The sequence below is a fragment of the Somniosus microcephalus genome, chromosome 4, assembly GCF_052327205.1.
Source record: "Somniosus microcephalus isolate GS21.2 chromosome 4, FLI_Smic_1.0, whole genome shotgun sequence".
Lineage (NCBI taxonomy): Eukaryota > Metazoa > Chordata > Chondrichthyes > Squaliformes > Somniosidae > Somniosus > Somniosus microcephalus.
The window spans coordinates 72626251-72646318 of NC_140990.1; the positions used below are offsets into that span (position 1 = coordinate 72626251).

General features: G+C 50.0%; 2 protein-coding genes across 2 annotated transcripts; one reads left to right on the plus strand and one right to left on the minus strand.

The window, feature by feature from the left end:
- Positions 1 to 2417: 2417 nt before the first annotated feature.
- On the minus strand, positions 2418 to 5525 carry LOC147119204 (uncharacterized). The gene is made up of 2 exons (XM_085983737.1): positions 5447 to 5525; positions 2418 to 3952 (listed from the first exon to the last, which is right to left on the minus strand). The coding sequence occupies exon 2, from the start codon at positions 3622 to 3624 to the stop codon at positions 3019 to 3021; it is 606 nt and encodes a 201-aa protein (XP_085839863.1). The 5' UTR covers positions 3625 to 3952; positions 5447 to 5525; the 3' UTR covers positions 2418 to 3018.
- LOC147119205 (uncharacterized) lies at positions 4263 to 18699 on the plus strand. Its single transcript, XM_085984047.1, has 2 exons — positions 4263 to 4282; positions 17786 to 18699. Exons 1-2 carry the CDS (start codon positions 4263 to 4265, stop codon positions 18498 to 18500), a joined length of 735 nt encoding a protein of 244 aa, XP_085840173.1. The 3' UTR covers positions 18501 to 18699.
- The last annotated feature ends 1369 nt before the right edge of the window (positions 18700 to 20068 follow it).

Sequence of the window (20068 nt, forward strand, 5' to 3'; positions counted from 1 at the left end):
CAGGTACAGAATACAGTCAAAAACCAGGAGAATACAGAGAGTGCGGGGGAAATTGAAAAAGGATATATGAAAGAAAGACTTGCATTTATATAGCGCCTTTCATGACCACCGGACATCTCAAAGCTCTTTACAGCCAATGAAGTACTTTTGGAGTGTAATCACTGTTGTAATGTGGGAAACACGGCAGCCAATTTGTGCACAGCAAGGTCCCACAAACAGGAATGTGATAATAACCAGGTAATCTGTTTTTGTTATGTTGGTTGAGGGATAAATATTGGCCAGGACACCGGGGATAACTCCCCTACTCTTCTTCAAAATAGTGCCATGGGATCTTTTACATCCACCTAAGAGAGCAGACGGGACCTCAGTTTAAAGTCTCATCCAAAAGACGGCACCTCCGACAGTGCAGCACTCCCTCAGCACTGCACTGCAGTGTCAGCCTAGCTTTATGTGCTCAAGTCCCTGGAGTGGGACTAGAACCCACAACCTTCTGACTCAGTAGGCGAGTGTGCTACCCACTGAGCCACAGCTGACACAAGGGAGAAAATATGAAAAAAGATTCGTGGGTAACGTAAAAGGGAACCCAAAAATCTTTTATAAACGTATCAAAAGTAAAAGGATAGTTAAAGGAATGGTGCGGTCGATTAGGGACCAAATAGGAGCTCATCATACGGAGGCAGAGGGCGTGGCTGAGGTACTGAATGAGTACTTAGCATCTGTCTCCACAAAAGAGGATGAAGTTAATGTCGCAGTAGAGGAGGGGGGAGCAGAGAAATTGGATAAAAATGGATAGAAAGGAGGTGCTCAATAGGTTGTCATCACTCAAAGTTAACAAGTCACCCGGTCCAGATGTGATGAATCCTAGATTGCTGAGGGAAGCTAGGGTGGAGATAGCAGAAGCTCCGACCACAATCTTTCAATCTCTCTCAGATATGTGAGAGTGGTGCCAGAAGACTGGAGGATTGCAAATGTTACACCCCTGTTTAAAAAAGGGGAGAGGGATAAACCTGGTAACTACAGGCCAATCAGTCTAATGTCAGTGATGGGTGAACGACTAGAGACCATTGTCAAGGACAACATTAATTCTCACTTGGAGAAGCATGGGTTAATAAGGGGCAGCCAGTATGGATTTGTTAAAGGTAAATCATGTCTGACTAACCTGATTGAGTTCTTTGATGAAGTAACAGAAGGTTGATGAAGGTAGTGCAGCAGATGTATACATGGACTTTCAAAAGGCATTTGATAAAGTACCACATAAGAGACTTACTCGGAAAATAGAAGCACATGGAATTAAAGGGCTGATGGTAATTTGGGTATATAATTGGCTGAGGGAGAGGAGACAGTGAGCAGTGCTGAGGGATGTTTTTCTGACTGGAGGGAAGTATGCAGTGGGCTCCCCCAGGGGTCGGGATTAGGACCATTGCTTTTCTTGTTATATATAACTGACCTGGACTTGGGTATAGGTGTACAATTTTGAAGTTTACGGAAGATACAAAACTTGGCAACGTAGTAAATAGTGAGCATAGTAGTAGCAGACTTCAGGAGGACAGAGACAGACTGTGAAATGAGCAGACACAAGGCAGATGAAATTAAATGAGGATAAGTGTGGTGATGCACTTTGGGAGAAACAACAGGGAGAGGCCGTATAATCTAAATGGGACTATTTTGAGGGGGTGCAAGAGCAGAGGGACCTGGGGGTCCATATTCACAAATCTTTGAAAGTGGCGCGGCAAGTTGGTGAGGCGGTTCAGAAAGCGTATGGGATACTTGGCTTTGTAAATAGGGCCATTGAATACAAAAACAAGGAAGTTACACTAAACCTTTACAAATCACTAGTGAGGAACATAGGACAGGAGGAGGCCATTCAGCCCCTCGAGCCTGTTCCGCCATTCAATGAGATCATGGCTGATCTGCGACCTAACTCCATACACCCGCCTTTGGCCCATATCCCTTAATACCTTTGGGTAACAAAAACCTATCAATCTCAGATTTAAAATTAACAATTGATCTCGCATCAATTGCCGTTTGCGGAAGAGAGTTCCAAACTTCTACCACCCTTTGTGTGTAGAAGTGTTTCCTAATTTCACTCCTGAAAGGTCTGGCTCTAATTTTAAGACTATGTCCCCTAGTCCTAGAATCCCCAACCAGCGGAAATAGTTTCTCTCTATCTACCCTATCTGTTCCCCTTAATATCCTGAAAACTTCAATCAGATCACCCCTTAACCTTCTAAATTCCAGGGAATACAACCCTAATTTGTGTAATCTCTCCTCGTAACTTAACCCTTGGAGTCCGGGTATCATTCTGGTAAACCTACGCTGCACTCCCTCCAAGGCCAATATATCCTTCCTAAGGTGTGGTGCCCAGAACTGCTCACAGTACTCCAGGTGTGGGCTAACCAGGGTTTTGTACAGCTGCAGGGTTTTGGCCTCAGCTGGAGTCTTGTGTACAGTTCTGGGCACCACACTTTAGGAAGGATGTCAAGGCCTTGGAGAGGGTACAGAGGAGGTTGACCAGGATGGTACCAGGGATGAGGGACTTCAGTTATGTGGAGAGATTGGAGAAGCTGGGATTGTTCCCCTTAGAGCAGAGAAGGTTAAGAGGAGACCTAATAGAGGTGTTCAAAATGATGAGGGGTTTTGATCGAGCAAGTAGGGAGAAACTGTTCACTCTGGCAAGTGGGTCGGTAACCAAAGGTCACAGATTTAAAATAGTTGCTAAAAGAACTAGAGGGGAATGAGGAGAATTGTTTTCACACAGAGGGTTGTTAAGATCTGGAACGCACCATCTGAAAGGATGCTGGAATCAGGTTCCACAGGACCTTTCAAACGGTAATTGGACACGTACTTAAAGAGGACTAGTTTGCAGAGTTCTGGGGATAAAGCTGGGGTTTGGGACTAAATTGGACAGCTCTTTCAAAGAGCCGGCACAGACACGATGGGCCGAATCACCTCCTTCTGTGCTGTTAGATTCGATGATCAGTGTGAACAAGCTGGTGACTCTTAAGGCTCTTCAAACTTTTAAAGCTCTTCCCAGTCAGAACATTTAAAGAGTCTCTCGTCAGTGTGAACAAGCTGGTGTGTCAGGAGGGTGGAGGATCGAGCGAATCCCTTCCCACACACAGAGCAGGTGAACAGCCTCTCCCCAGTGTGAACTTGCTGGTGTTGCTCGAGTTCCCCAGGGATTTTAAAGCTCTTCCCACAGTCAGGACAGTTAAACGGCCTCTCATCAGTGTGAGCTCGCTGGTGTCCCTTCAGATGCCCGGGGCTTTTAAAGCTCTTCCCACAGTCAGAACACTGAAATGGTCTCTCATCAGTGTGAACTCGCTGGTGTTCCTTCAGTTCCCTGGGGCTTTTAAAGTTCTTCCCACATTCAGAACATTGAAATGGTCTCTCATCAGTGTGAACAAGCTGGTGTGTTTGCAGGTTGGATGACTGAGTGAATCCCTTCCCACAGTCAGAACATTGAAATGGTCTCTCATCAGTGTGAACTTGCTGGTGTTTCTTCAGATCCCCGGGGATTTTAAAGCTCTTCCCACAGTCAGAACACTGAAATGGTCTCTCCCCAGTGTGAACTCGCTGGTGTGTTTGCAGATGGGATGAACAAACAAATCCCTTTCCACACATGGAGCAGGTGAACGGACTGTCCCTGGTGTGACTGCGCCGTTGAACTTCCAATGCAGACGGGGAACTGAATCCCTTCCCGCCGTCCCCACCTTTAAGCGTTTTCTCCCCGGTGTGACGGTGCACGTGTCTCACCAGGTCAGGCAATCAGCTGAAACCGCGTCCACACACCGAACACGTGTGCGGTTTGTCATCGCTGCGATCGCTGCTTTCTCCTTCCATGTGCAAAGTCCGATGATATTCAGGTCCTGATGAATCCAGCGACTCTGCCAGATCTTGACGTGATGTTTGGACTGAGTTTCCCGCCTGTAACTGCTCCACTTCTATAGCCCTGTAAATTGAGATCAGAAAAGGATCAGAGGCAAACTGTTGTTCAATTTTCCCCTTTCCGACCCCAGGGGCTGTGAAGCTGATTTTCAGGCTCCAGCTGGTGCACAGGTTGGTTGAAAGGATCAGCAGTAATGGCGGCTGTAATACCCACAAGCCCCGGCGCTCCAGAAAGCGCTCTGTTGACGCTGAGTCCCGCGCATGCACCTCATGGCCCCAGCGCTCTCCCTCCTGCTCCACAATCGCCCGTCCCGATCGGTCCACAACGCACATGCTCAGCGCAGAAAACCTCGCGGTTGGAACACCGGGCGCGCATGCAGAGCCGCAACATCTGGTACGTGTGCGCGGCTCAGGTGGGGGCGAGTCGGAGTTTCGCCTCAGCCGCCAGGGAGGTGCGCATGCGCAGGACGACCCAACATTCTTCCTGTCAGCAATCACTCCCTCGTTTCTTTAATAAAAACAGAAAATGCTGGAAATACTCAGCAGGTCAGACAGCATCTGTGGAGACAGAAACAGAGTTACTGTTTCAGGTCGATGACCCTTTGTCAGAACTGCTTGTTCTTTAGTGTCAGCTGTGACTCAGTGGGTAGCACTCTCGCCTCTGAGTCAGAAAAGTTGTGGGTTCAAGTCCCAGCCCAGAGACTTGAGCACAAAAATCTAGGCTGACACTCCAGTGCAGTGCTGAGGGAGTGCTGCACTGTCGGAGGTGCCGTCTTTCAGCAGAGACGTTAAACTGAGGCCCTGTCTGCTCTCTCAGGTGGATGTAAAAGATCCCATGGCACTATTTCGAGACAGACAGGCTTGCATTTATACAGTGCTTTCATGACCAGCAAACGTCTTGAAGTGCTTTACAACCAACGAGGTACTTTTGGAGTGTAGTCACTGTTGTAATGTGGGAAAGAGCAGGGGAGTTATCCCTGGTGTCCAAGCCAATGTGTGTCCCTCAATTAACATAACAAAAAGATAGATTATCTGGTCATTATCACATTGCTGTTTGTGGGAGCTTGCTGTGCGATTATTGACTTCCACGTTTCCTACATTACAACAGTGACTACATTTCAAAAGTAATTCATTGACTGTAAAGCGCTTTGGGACGTCCGCTGGTGGTGAAAGGCGCTATCGAAATGCAAATCTTTTCTTTCTTCACTGGCCTCACCAGCGACCTCTTCTGGCTGTTGGTTGATTGACAGCCAAGAGTCTGCGCATGCGTACGCGGGACGGCGGTTTGGGCCGAGTCCGGCACAGCGCCCCCTCCCGGTCACCAAGGGTAATAACCACGCATGCCCAGAGGACACCAACCCCCCTCCCCCCACACGGAGATGCGCCTGCGCACTCGGATCCTGTCGGCGCGGGGAATTCCGGGGAAAGGCCTTGGTGTCGGTTCCAGAGTCGCGATCGGTGACGGAAAGTGAGTTTTCTCCGCTCCGATTGGGTGGAGAATCGCGCGGGGTGGGCGGGGAGGGGTGGATCGGGAGAGAATAAAGTGAAATAGAAAAACCTGAGAGTCCGCGCGGCTCCGGACCGAGCGGCGTCAATTGGACGGTTAACGTGCTCTCCTCGGGGACACGTGACCCGGGCCTACGGCCTGATTGACGGGAGCTTCCGACCAATAGGGAGCGAGCGGGGCGGGGCTGGAGGAGCGAGCCGGCGGCGGGTCCTCCAACCAACCGGGGAGCCCGAGGGGCGGGACCAGCGCCGGCTGATTGTCTGATCCGCAGGGCAGCGAGTTTCTCCAGTCCCTTGTTCAGGGCCCGGGGCCAGGGGAGGCTGTGGGCCTTTATTCCCCTTATTGGACACAAGGCTCTTTGTCTCACAACACACTGGCTCAGGTTTTAATAGAGACTTTTTTAATTCATCTATAAAAGCAGATAAACCCCGTGCTTCTGTGGCACAAACTTTCTAATATTTTATAGAATCATAGAATGGTTACAGCACAGAAGGAGGCCATTCAGCCCGTCGAGCCCGTGCCGGCTCTCTGCAAGATCACTTCAGCTAGTCCCACTCCCCGCCCTTTCCCCGTAATCCTGCACATTTCTTTACTTCAGGTACTTATCCAATTCCCTTTTGAAAGCCATGATTGAATCTGCCTCCACCACCCTTTCAGGCAGTGCATTCCAGATCCTAACCACTCACTGCGTAAAAAAGTTTTTCCTCATGTCGCCTTTGGTTCTTCTGCCAATCACCTTAAATCTGTGTCCACTGGTTCTCGACCCTTCCGCCAATGGGAACAGTTTCTCTCTATCTACTCTGTCCAGACCCCTCGTGATTTTGAAAACCTCCATCAAATCTCCTCTCAACCTTCTCTGCTCTAAGGAGAACCACCCCAGCTTCTCCAGTCTATCCACGTAACTGAAATCCCTCATCCCTTATCCCTGGAACCATTCTTGTAAATCTTTTCTGCACCCTCTCTAAGGCCTTCACATCCTTCATAAAGTGCGGTGCCCAGAATTGGACACAATACTCCAGTTGAGGCCGAACCAGTGTTTTATAAAGGTTCATCATAACTTCCTTGCTTTTGGACTCTATGCCTCTATTTATAAAGCCCAGGATCCCGTATGCTTTTTTAACCACTTTCTCAACCTGCCCTGCCACCTTCAACGATTTGTGCACACATACCCCCAGGTCTCTCTGTTCATGCACCCACTTTAGGATTGTACCCTTTAGTTTATATTGCCTCTCCTCGTTCTTTCTACCAAAATGTATCACTTCGCACTTTTCTGCGTTAAATTTCATCTGCCACGTGTCCGCCCATTCCACCAGCCTGTCTATGTCCTCTTGAAGTCTATCACTATCCTCCTCACTGTTCACTATACTTCCAAGTTTTGTGTCATCTACAAATTTTGAAACTGTGTTCACACTGACGAGAGATCTTTTAAATGCTTGGACTGTGGGAAGTGCAATAAAAGTTCTGAGGACCTGACGTGTCATCAATGTGTTCACACTGACGAGAGATCTTTTAAATGCTTGGACTGTGGGAAGTGCAATAAAAGTTCTGAGGACCTGACGTGCCATCAGTGTGTTCACACTGACGAGAGATCTTTTAAATTCTCGGACTGTGGGAAGTGTTATAAAAGTTCCGAAGACCTGACGTGTCATCAATGTGTTCACACTGATGAGAGATCTTTTAAATGCACGGACTGTGGGAAGTGTTATAAAAGTTCTGAGGACATGACATGCCATCAATGTGTTCACACTGATGAGAGATCTTTTAAATGCTCGGACTGTGGGAAGTGCTATAAAAGTTCCGAGGACCTGATGTGCCATCAGTGTGTTCACACTGACGAGAGATCTTTTAAATTCTCGGACTGTGGGAAGTGTTATAAAAGTTCCGAAGACCTGACGTGTCATCAATGTGTTCACACTGATGAGAGATCTTTTAAATGCACGGACTGTGGGAAGTGTTATAAAAGTTCTGAGGACATGACATGCCATCAATGTGTTCACACTGATGAGAGATCTTTTAAATGCTCAGACTGTGGGAAGTGTTATAAAAGTTCTGAGGACATGACGTGCCATCAATGTGTTCACACTGATGAGAGATCTTTTAAATGCTCTGACTGTGGGAAGTGTTATAAAAGTAACGACGACCTGACGTGCCATCAATGTGTTCACACTGACGAGAGATCTTTTAAATGCTCTGACTGTGGGAAGTGTTATAAAAGTTCCGAGGACCTGACGTGCCATCAATGTGTTCACACTGATGAGAGATCTTTTAAATGCTCTGACTGTGGGAAGTGTTATAAAAGTAACGACGACCTGACGTGCCATCAGTGTGTTTACACTGATGAGAGATCTTTTAAATGCTCGGACTGTGGGAAGTGTTATAAAAGTTCTGAGGACCTGATGTGCCATCAGTGTGTTCACACTGACGAGAGATCTTTTAAATGCTCGGACTGTGGGAAGTTGATGTGCCTTCAATAACCACAAAACTAGAAGTTATAGACTTTAACAAGTTGGCTTTTAATCACTAAGATCAGAGCTAACATCTCAACACACTGACTGGCTCACAGGAATGAGTCATACAGATCCTGGGATCTTTAAGTAAGAGAAGTCAGGGGCGGAGCCAAGAGCCAAGACCTGGAACCTTCCAGGTTAGTCAGGGAAGAGGAAGTGAAACTATACACCGTGTGGGGGAGGGTAATATACATGAGTGCAAAACGAATACAGGCAAGACAAACAGATTTCATTACATTCACCCCTTCTTTAGATTTAGTCCATCGGGGTGATGTTTCTTAAAAGTTGGTATAAGTGAGTCTGTCAGGAGGTTTTGCGGTTCTCAGTGATCGGCGCAAAGCCGGTTGGGGTGCCTCTAGGGGAGTGGATTCTGGTTCCTCCGCTGTCTGGGCCTCCACAGTGTCTTCCAGGTTATCTGCAGTGTCCTCCAGGTTAAAGTTGGGTATTGATACCTCTGGGTGTCCTGTCTCTTTTTGGTATAGGTCTTCCTCGGGTAGTCTCTCATCATTCTCTCCGCTCCCCGAGGGAGCGAGGTCTTTTATGGAAACCGTGTCCTCTCGTCCGTCAGTGTATTCGATATAGGCGTACTGAGGGTTTGCATGGAGGAGCTGTACCTTTTCCACAAGGGGGTCCGTTTTATGGCCTCTCACGTGCTTCCGCAATAGTACTTGTGGTAAACCACTTTTATCGTTCACTATCGTTACACTATGGTTATCACTGTCTATATCGTTACACTATGGTTATCACTGTTTACACTGTTGTGTCACTACACAAGGTCACCTCTTGTCACGCTGTTATACCTGGGCTGACCACAGCTGACTCCGCCCATGGCTCCGCCTGCTTGCCCAGGTATAAAGGTGGTCGACTGGCTGGTATTCCTCCTTGTTGGACCCGATCACCCACGAGGGTGGGCTCTGTTATTTAGCCAATAAAAACCTATAGTTACTATCTTAACTCGTCGCTTTTCATTGGATGAATTGATAGGTATATCAATTTTATTGGCTAAATTTTGAAATGAGTGGATCGGAGCAGCCAAACGACCAGCCAAATGGCCAGCTACAACAGCCACAGCAGCCGGCCTGGCTGCGAGCCCTCCGACCGCCGTACCTGGATTTAAACCCACAGGCAGCGAACTCCGCCCTCGACTTCAAACACTGGCTGAGCTGTTTCGAATCCTACCTGGGAGAATCCGGCGTGCCTCCGGGATCCAAACTAAGAGTTCTGACCGCCCAGGTGAGCCCTAAAGTATTTGCATTCATCCGGGACCTTGCTACATACGAGGACGCCCTCAACCTGCTGAAAGAGCAGTACCGGAGCCCGGTAAATTCTATGTATGCCAGACATCTCCTAAGATCCCGCTCGCAACAGCCAGGAGAGTCTGTAGATGAATTTTTACGGGCGCTACAAACACTCGGCAGGGACTGTGACTTTAAAGCTGTAACGGCTGCAGAAAATACTGAAGGGAATATCCGCGATGCCTTCGTGAAAGGCCTTCGGTCCGACTACTCACGGCAAAGACTGCTCGAATCAAAGGACCTCGACCTGAATACAACTGCAGCCCTCGCTCGCTCTCTGGAAGTGGCCCATCGGGACCTCGAGGCGTACTCCAGGTACTGTGCTGCGCGACCCTGGGACTCGGGCCCGACCCCGGCCGCAATACCCCTCGCACCGCCGCCTCTGGGACCTACCTCAGCGTCGGCGTCCCGGAACCGATCGGGACCGCCACCCCCGGTACCGGCTGCGACATCGGAGCCCCGCGATTGGGCCGCCGGCTGCTTCTTCTGTGGCCAGGCGAAACACCCGAGGGCGCGCTGCCCTGCAAGAAACGCGACCTGCCCCGACTGCCACAAGAAAGGCCACTTCGCGAAGGCCTGCAGGGGGAAAGCCACAGACGCCAGCAGTGCCTCATGCGAGTTGTGGGGGCGGCCATCTTGCATCAAGGCCACAGATGCCAGTATCCCCTCGTGTGAGTCGTGGGGGTGGCCATCTTTGATCAAGGCCACCGACACCAGCAGTGCCTCATGTGAGTTGTGGGGGCGGCCATCTTCTCCGCCATTTTATTCAATGTCGTTGGCGCCGCCATTTTGTCCACCACACTCGACCGCCACCTTGTCTCCAGACCCGACCACCGCCTCACCCGCAGACTACAGCAGCTCGCTCAGCCATACACTAGCCTCCGTCACACTGGACCAAGCTCGCCCGCATCACCTGTCCAAGTCCATGATGGACATCAAAGTAAACGGCCACGCCACGACCTGCCTGTTCGACAGCGGAAGCACGGAGAGTTTCATCCATCCAGACACGGTGAGCCACTACTCCCTCACTGTCCAGCCAACGCGCAACCGGATCTCGATGGCGTCGAGGTCCCATTCTACAGACATCAGCGGCTACTGTGTTGTGACCCTGTCGGTGAGGGGCACGGAGTATAAAAATTTTAAACTCCTCGTCCTGCCCCAGCTCTGCGCTGCCATCCTACTCGGGCTGGACTTCCAATCCCACCTTCAAAGTGTCACTTTGGCATACGGTGGACCCCTCCCCCCACTCACAGTCGACAACCAGCAGCCTTTAAACCGCCCACCGCGTACCACCTGCGGCCTATCCACCCTCAAGGTCCCGCCCCCCTCCCTGTTCGCTAACCTCACCCGCGACTGTAAACCCGTCGCCACCAAGAGCAGGCGGTACAGCGCCGGGGACAGAGCTTTTATTCGCTCTGAGGTGCAGCGTCTCCTGAAGGAGGGCATCATCGAGAGGAGCAACAGCCCCTGGCGTGCCCAGGTCGTAGTCGTTACGACCGGCAATAAAAACCGCCTGGTCATCGACTACAGCCAAACCATAAACCGGTACACCCAGCTGGACGCATACCCCCTTCCCCGCATATCTGATATGGTCAATCAGATTGCACAGTACCGGGTATTCTCTACCATCGACCTTAAGTCGGCCTATCACCAACTCCCTATCCGCCCTGAGGACCGCCAGTATACCGCTTTCGAGGCGAATGGCCGCCTCTACCACTTCCTTAGGGTTCCCTTCGGCGGCACCAACGGGGTTTCGGTCTTCCAAAGGGAGATGGACCGGATGGTTGACCAGAACGGGCTGCAGGCCACGTTCCCTTATCTAGATAACGTCACCATCTGCGGCCGCGACCAGCAGGACCACGATGTTAATCTGGAGAAATTCCTCCGTACGGCCCAACGGCTGAACCTCACTTACAATAAGGAGAAATGTGTGTTTAACACCTCGCGTCTTGCCATCCTCGGCTGCGTAGTAGAGAACGGAGTCATCGGCCCCGACCCCGAAAGAATGCGCCCCCTCATGGAGCTTCCCCTCCCCCACTGTCCAAAGGCGCTGAAGAGAACCCTGGGGCTCTTCGCCTACTATGCCCAATGGGTGCCGAATTATGCGGACAAAGCCAGACCCCTCATGAAGTCCACCTCCTTCCCCCTGACGGCAGAAGCGTGCGCAGCCTTCTCCCTCATAAAGGGAGACATTGCTAAGGCCACAATGCACGCGGTGGATGAGTCTATCCCTTTCCAAGTGGAGAGCGATGCATCCGACTTCGCCCTAGCTGCAACCCTTAACCAGGCGGGGAGACCCGTGGCCTTCTCAAGGACCCTCCAGGGCCCTGAGATCCAACACTCTTCGGTCGAGAAGGAGGCCCAGGCGATCGTGGAGGCAGTACGACGCTGGAGGCATTACCTGGCAGGCAAACGATTTACCCTCCTCACCGACCAGCGTTCGGTCGCTTTTATGTTTAATAACAAGCTGAGGGGCAAAATCAAGAACGACAAGATCTTGAGGTGGAGAATCGAGCTCTCCACCTACGATTATGATATCTTGTACAGGCCTGGTAAACTGAACGAACCCCCAGATGCTCTATCACGAAGTACATGCGCCAACGTGCAAATTGATAGACTGCAGACCCTCCACAACGACCTCTGCCACCCCGGGGTCACCAGACTTTACCACTTCATTAAGGCCCGCAACCTGCCCTACTCCATCGAGGAGGTCAGGACCATGACCAGGAACTGCCAAACCTGTGCCGAATGCAAACCGCACTTCTTTAGGCTGGACAGAGCAAGCCTGATCAAGGCCACCCGCCCCTTCGAGCGCTTGAGCATCGATTTTAAGGGGCCCCTCCCGTCCTCTGACCGTAATGTGTACTTCCTCAACATCATTGATGAGTACTCCCGTTTCCCCTTTGCCTTCCCCTGCCCAGACATGACCAGTACCACGGTCATCAAATGCCTGAACGACCTCTTCGCCTTGTTCGGGTTCCCGAACTATATACATAGCGACCGGGGCTCATCCTTCATGAGCGAGGAACTTCACCAATTCCTACTAGCGAGAGGTATTGCTGCAAGCAGGACCACCAGCTACAACCCCCGAGGGAACGGCCAGGTGGAAAGAGAGAACGCGACTGTCTGGAAGGCCGTTCTCTTAGCCTTAAAGTCTAAGGGCCTCCCAACCTCTTGCTGGCAGGAAGTCCTCCCGGCAGCGCTGCATTCCATCTGGTCACTGCTTTGCACGGCCATTAACGCCACCCCCCATTAATGAATGTTTGTTTTCCCCAGGAAGTCGACTACGGGAACCTCGCTACCAACATGGCTGACTTCTCCGGGGCCTGTCTTGCTGCGAAAGCACGTGAGGGCCCATAAAACGGACCCCCTGGTCGAGAGGGTGGACCTCCTGCACGCCAACCCCCAGTACGCCTATGTGGCATACCCAGACGGGCGGGAGGACACAGTCTCCTTACGAGACCTTGCACCCTCGGGCACCCCTGAGACACCACCGTTACCCCCCACCACCCCCCCAAATCCAGCCCAGGTAGACGGCATGCCGGAACCCCACGAGCCTTCGCCAACCACGCAGACACCAGCAGTAACATTGGATACTGCACCACCGCCGCCGCGCCGATCAGAAAGACTTACGAGGCCTCCGGACAGACTGACATACCCGAACTGGTAGTACACTTCACCCCGCCGGACTCAAATTTAAACAAGGGGTGAATGTGGTAAACCACTTTTATCATTCACTATCGTTACACTATGGTTATCACTGTCTATATCGTTACACTATGGTTATCACTGTTTACACTGTTGTATCACTACACAAGGTCACCTCTTGTCACGCTGTTATACCTGGGCTGACCACAGCTGACTCCGCCCATGGCTCCGCCTGCTTGCCCAGGTATAAAGGTGGTCGACTGGCTGGTATTCCTCCTTGTTGGACCCGATCACCCACGAGGGTGGGCTCTGTTATTTAGCCAATAAAAACCTATAGTTACTATCTTAACTCGTCGCTTTTCATTGGATGAATTGATAGGTATATCAGTACTGTCCCCGGAGACGTCAGCCACGCGGGTAGAGATATGCCCGAGGTGGATTTCCGGGGGAAAACGAACATCTTTTCGTGAGGGGTAGCGTTAGTGGCTGTACATAACAGAGACCTTATGGAGTGGAGCACGTCTGGGAGGACTTCCTGCCAGCGGGAGGTCGGAAGGCCTTTTGACTTTAAGGCTAACGTGACAGCCTTCGAAACAGTAGCATTCTCCCTTTCCACTTGCCCATTACCCCGGGGGTTGTAGCTAGTGGTTCTGCTAGTGGCTATCCCCTTTGAGAGCAAGAACTGGCGCAGTTCGTCACTCATAAATGACGTCCCCCTATCGCTGTGTATGTAGTTCGGCATGCCAAACATGCAGAATAGATTACAGAGACACTTGATGACCGTGGCACTGGTCATGTCTGGGCAGGGAATGGCGAAGGGGAAGCGGGAATATTCATCGATGATATTGAGGAAGTATACGTTACGGTCGGCAGAGGGAAGGGGTCCCTTGAAGTCCAGACATAGGCGCTCGAATGGCCGTGTGGCTTTGATAAGGTGTGCACGGTCAGGCCTGTAGAAACGAGGCTTGCATTCCGCACAGGTGCGGCAGGCTCTGGTCACTGCCCTGACCTCCTCGATGGAGTGGGGCAGATTGCGGGACTTTATAGAATGGTATAGCCGGGTGACCCCTGGGTGACAGAGGTTGTTGTGGAGACCCTGTAATTTGTCCGTATGAATGTTGGCACACATTCCCCGCGATAGGGCGTCTGGGGGTTCATTAAGGGCTCCCGGCCTGTACATAATATCATAGTCGAACGTGGATAGTTCGATCCTCCACCTGAGTATTTTGTCATTCTTGATTTTCCCCCTTTGTTTGTTATTAAACATGAAAGCCACCGACCGCTGGTCGGTGAGCAGGGTGAAACGTTTGCCGGCTAGGTAGTGTCTCCAGTGCCGCACTGCCTCCACTATAGCCTGTGCCTCCTTCTCGACAGAAGAGTGCCTGATTTCAGGTCCCTGAAGGGTTCGGGAGAAGAAGGCCACAGGTCTCCCAGCCTGATTGAGGGTCGCAGCTAAGGCAAAGTCTGACACATCGCTTTCGACTTGAAAGGGAATGCTTTCATCCACTGCACACAGTGCAGCCCTTTCAATGTCCTGTTTGATACTGGTGAAAGCCTCCCGAGCTTCAGCTGATAGTGGGAAGGACGTCGATTTAATGAGGGGTCGGGCCTTATCAGAGTAATTGGGCACCCATTGGGCATAATACGAAAAAAATCCCAGGCACCTTTTTAAAGCTTTGGGATTGTGTGGCAGGGGCAGTTCCTTTAGGGGGCGTAATCGGTCAGGGTCCGGTCCAATTACCCCATCTTCCAACACACAGCCGAGGATACAGAGACGGGTTGTGTTGAAGACACATTTGTCTTCGTTGTAGGTTAGATTCAGCTTTAGGGCAGTTTTTAAAAATCTCGCAAGATTTAGATCGTGGTCTTGCTGGTTGTGCCCGCAGATAGTGACATTGTCCAGACAGGGGTAGGTAGCTTGTTTATTCTCGTCAACCATGTGGTCCATCTCACGTTGGAAGACCGAGACCCCATTTGTTACCCCGAAGGGCACTCTGAGAAAATGGTAGAGGCGTCCGTTCGCCTCAAAGGCGGTGTATGGGCGGTCCTCCGTTCTAATGGGGAGCTGGTAATACGCGGATTTGAGGTCGCTAGTCGAGAAGACTCGGTATTGCGCAATCTGGTTGACCATTTCTGATATGCGGGGTAAAGGGTAGGCGTCCAGCTGGGTATAAATATTAACAGTCTGGCTGTAGTCAATTACCATCCGTTTCTTTTCGCTATTTTTAACTATGACTACTTGGGCACGCCACGGACTGGTACTGCATTCAATAATGCCTTCCCGCAGGAGTCTGTCCACTTCCGCCTTGATAAAGTGTCTGTCTTCCAGACTGTACCGTCTACTTTTGGTCGCTATGGGCCTACAGTTCGGAGTGAGATTAGCGAATAAAGAGGGCGGGCTGATTTTTAAGGTTGATAGGCCACAGACTGTGAGTGGCGGCTGGGACCCGCCATATGCTAGCGTGACACTTTCGTGGTGGCACTGGAAGTCCAGGCCCAAGATTACATTAACACAGAGTTCTGGCATCACGAGGAGTTTAAAATCCTTGTAGTCCGTGCCTTTTACAGTCAGTGTTACCACACAGTAGCCCAAAATGTCCGAAGTGTGGGGCTTAGCAGCCATAGCAATTCTGCTCCATGTAGGGGTTACCGTTAATGAGTGCCACCGTACCAGGCTAGGGTGGATAAAACTCTCGATACTCCCACAGTCAATTAAACATTTCGTTAAATTCCCGTTTACCTGTATGTCCATCATAGATTTTGTCAACGGGTGTGGCCTGGATTGATCCACCGTGATCGAAGCCACTGTTGGGCCCTGGGCGGCCGTTGAGTCGGGAAAAGATGGCGGATCCCAAGATGGCGGCCCGCACGGCACGCACGAGGCGGTGACGGAGTTGGAAACCGGATTCCCCCTGCAGACTTTGCTAAAATGCCCCTTTTTCTTACATTTGAAGCATGTAGCGTCCTTCGCTAGGCATCGTTGTCTGGGGTGCTTGGCCTGGCCGCAGAAGTAGCATTTCGGGCCTCAAGACATTGCCGCTGTAGTAGGACTCCTGGGTGAACTTCTGTGTGGGGACTCCAGCGGTGTAGAGCTGGTCTGAGACCTGGATGGGGAAGATGGCTGATTCCAAGATGGCGGCCCGCTCGGCGCGCACGAGGCGGTGAGGGCCACATGGCCGGAAGAATAAGAGTCAGAGTTTTTCTGGGCCACGTCCAGCGATCGCGCAGTGGCCACTGCCTTTTTTAAGTCCAGGACCTCCTTCTCCAGCAGTCTCTGCCGGATATAATTCGATTTGAGGCCCGTGATGAAGGAATCACGGACCAATTCATCAGAGTACACGTTGGCCGTCACGGCCTTGCAGTTACAGTCCCGGACCAAGTCCTTTAGGCCCTGTAAGAAATCGTCCATTGATTCCTCAGGTCGCTGCCTGCGTGTAGCCAGCAGATGTCTGGCGTACACTTCGTTTACTGGCCTCTGGTATTGGGCCTTCAGGATAGTGATGGCCTCCGTGTAAGAGGTGGCGTCCCGGATGAACGAATAAATCCGATGATTAACGCGAGTAGTCAGCAGACTCAGTTTATCTACCTCGCTAGCGGATGAGGCCCTCGCTAAGAGTTCGAAGCATTTGAGCCAGTGTCCAAATTGATTTGATGCTTCAGCAGAATGTGGATCCAAGTCCAGACGCTCTGGTTTTAGGAGTCGATCCATCCTAGTATTCTTTAGTGATTAAAATTGATGTGCCTTCAATAACCACAAAACAAGAAGTTATAGACTTTAACAAGTTGGCTTTTAATCACTAAGATCAGAGCTAACATCTCAACACACTGACTGGCTCACAGGAATGAGTCATACAGATCCTGGGATCTTTAAGTAAGAGAAGTCAGGGGCGGAGCCAAGAGCCAAGACCTGGAACCTTCCAGGTTAGTCAGGGAAGAGGAAGTGAAACTATACACCGTGTGGGGGAGGGTAATATACATGAGTGCAAAACGAATACAGGCAAGACAAACGGATTTCATTACATTTGAAGTGTTATAAAAGTTCCGAGGACCTGATGTGCCATCAATGTGTTCACACTGACGAGAGATCTTTTAAATGCTCGGACTGTGGGAAGTGTTATAAAAGTTCCGAGGACCTGATGTGCCATCAGTGTGGTCACACTGACGAGAGATCTTTTAAATACTCGGATTGTGGGAAGTGTTATAAATGTTCTGAGGACCTGATCTGCCATCAGCGAGTTCACACTGACGAGAGATCTTTTAAATGCTCGGACCGTGGGAAGTGTTATAAAAGTTCTGAGGACCTGACGTGCCATCAGCGAGTTCACACTGATGAGAGATCTTTTAAATGCTCGGACTGCGGGAAGTGCTATAAAAGATCCAAGGACCTGACGTGTCATCAGCGAGTTCACACTAACGCGAGATCTTTTAAATGCTCGGACTGCGGGAAGTGCTATAAAAGATCCAAGGACCTGACGTGTCATCAGCGAGTTCACACTAACAAGAGATCTTTTAAATGCTCAAGACTGCGGGAAGTGTTATAAAAGACCCAAGGACCTGATGTGTCATCAGCGAGTTCACACTAACAAGAGAACTTTTAAATGCTCGGACTGTGGGAAGTGTTATAAAAGATCCAAGGACCTGATGTGTCATCAGCGAGTTCACACTAACAAAAGATCTTTTAAATGCTCGGACTGTGGGAAGTGTTATAAAAGTTCCGAGGACCTGACGTGTCATCAGCGAGTTCACACTGACGCGAGATCATTTAAATGCTCGGACTGCGGGAAGTGTTATAAAGATCCAAGGACCTGACGTGTCATCACGAGTTCACACTGAAAAGAGATCTTTTAAATGCTCGGACTGAGGGAAGTGTTATAAAAGATCCAAGGACCTGTCGTGTCATCAGTGTGTTCACACTGACGAGACCGTTCAGATGCTCTCAGTGCGGGACTGGGTTCAGGCGATCATCTGAACTCACTACACCAACGCACTCACACCAGGAAGAGGCCGTTCACCTGCTCCGTCTGTGGGAAGAGATTCACTCGTTCATTCCACCTGGTGGCACACCAGCGAGTTCACACTGGGGAGAGGCCGTTCACCTGCCCTGAGTGTGGGAAGGGATTCTCTGAGTCATCCAACCTCACTAAACACAAACTTGTTCACACCAATAAGAGACCTTTGAAATGTTCTTACTGTGATAAGAGATTTAAATGCAAAAAGGATCTGCAGGCACATCAAAGCACTCACACCGGGGAGAGGCCATTCACCTGCTCTGAGTGTGGGAAGGGATTCACTCGGTCATCCCACCTCACTGAACACCGACTTGTTCACTCTGATGACAGAGGTTTTAAATGCTCTGACTGTGAGAAGAGCTTTAAAAGCAAAAGGGATTTGCTAGCACACCAGCGAGTTCACACTGGAGAGGGATCATTCACCTGCTCCATGTGTGGGAAGGGATTCGCTCGGTCATCCCACCTCACTGAACACCAACTTGTTCACACTGGTGATCGAGCTTTTCAATGCTCTGATTGTGAGAAGAGCTTTAAATACAAAGAGGATTTGGTGATACACCATCGACTTCACACTGGGGAGAGGCCGTTCACCTGCTCCGTGTGTAGGAAAGGATTTACTGTGTCATCCAGCCTGCTGATACACTAGCGAATTCACTCTAGGAAGAGGGCGTTCACCTGCCCCGTGTGTGGGAAGGGATTCACTCATTTATCCAGCATGTTGAGACACCAACGAGTTCACAAGTGATGACAGGGGTTGGATTCTGCTGTTATTGCTGCTGTTAATCACATCCAGGACTGAACCATGTTCATTCTGACAGTTGGGGTTTCTGCTGGTGTTAATAACTCCTGTAACTGGGCTGGAGTTTAATATTCTGGATATATGTCAAATAAATCAGCTTTGTTTTAAACACATTGTTGTAGATTTTCTTCTTTCCCACCTGAGTGTTTAGCATCACCTGGCTGGAGCTCAGAAAGGACAATCTGGGGGAGGATCGTACAGCGGGAGCAGAACTTCAGCCTGGACACAGTCCTTCAGGGCCACACTGAGAGGGGCAAACGGCACTTTGGTCTTTCTCGTCTCTCTTTACTGACAGCAAAGTCCCCGTGTGGGTTAATCTCAAGGCCTGTGAGAAATGTGTCCCAGCCGCTCTCTTCCATGGTTCAGAGCTCCTAGGCACGGAACAGAAGGATCCTTTACAACTGTGTTTAGAGTCAGGAAGAACAACGGTGAATGCTGGAAACGTGCTGCCAAATCAGAGATTGGTGTCAAACTGTGATCTGTTCCTGACTGAACGTGAAACAGGTTTAAGTTTCTAGTCTAAAAATGACTGGTAATTATTCCATGAACATTTAACGAGTTTGTGGGACAGTCCTGAGTCCAAAATTTTAAGGCAGGCATTAACTCATTTAAAATAAACCCGTTTAAAATAAATTGGATAAAGTCTGCATTAAAATAGCAGATGGAGGAGATCACAGGAGCCTGTTAACTGCTGGTACAATTATACAACAGACATTTGATCTCCAGATAAAGAAGGACCTGCAGCGTGTTTCCAGGAATTCCTGGTTTTATTGATGTGTGTGTGTTAGTCACCAGGATAACTAAAAATACACAACCCGGAACATCCACTGGGGTGCGATCATGACTATTACTGCAAACCTGGTTTTAAATGTAAATGCACTCAGCAAATGTATTGAACAAGAGATGAACAAGTAAACAGATCAGGGCCCAATCCTCCAGCTCTATATTGTAGGTCGATGAGACTCTGTTAAGGTGCCATGTGCTGCTGGACCGCTCTGCATTTTGCCTGTAATGGAAAATAACTGAAGATTTGTCCCAGTGTAGCCTTTGCAGTCATGGAATAAGTGTGTCTTTCAATGAGCCTCACGTCCTTGCTCATGTCGGCTGCAATTGTGTAGAAAGGGGATGTGTAAAGAGATGGTCTGTGTATGGAGATGTGAAAGAAGGAAACTGTGTCTGTGTGTGTGATAGTGACACAGCCTTGTGGTCACAGTCAGAACAATGCACAGATATCCTTGTGGTTATGGTTTGGGCAGGGCCAGGTCAATAATGCAGTAAACAAGTTAAATATAAATATCGCCAGTGTAGTCGCAGCTTGTTAGAACAGACCTGGGGAGAAGAGAGCTCTGAATCCACTGTATTATCTCTGTTATCTATCTATATATATAAATCGGCCGATCTGCCTGTCATTCTGT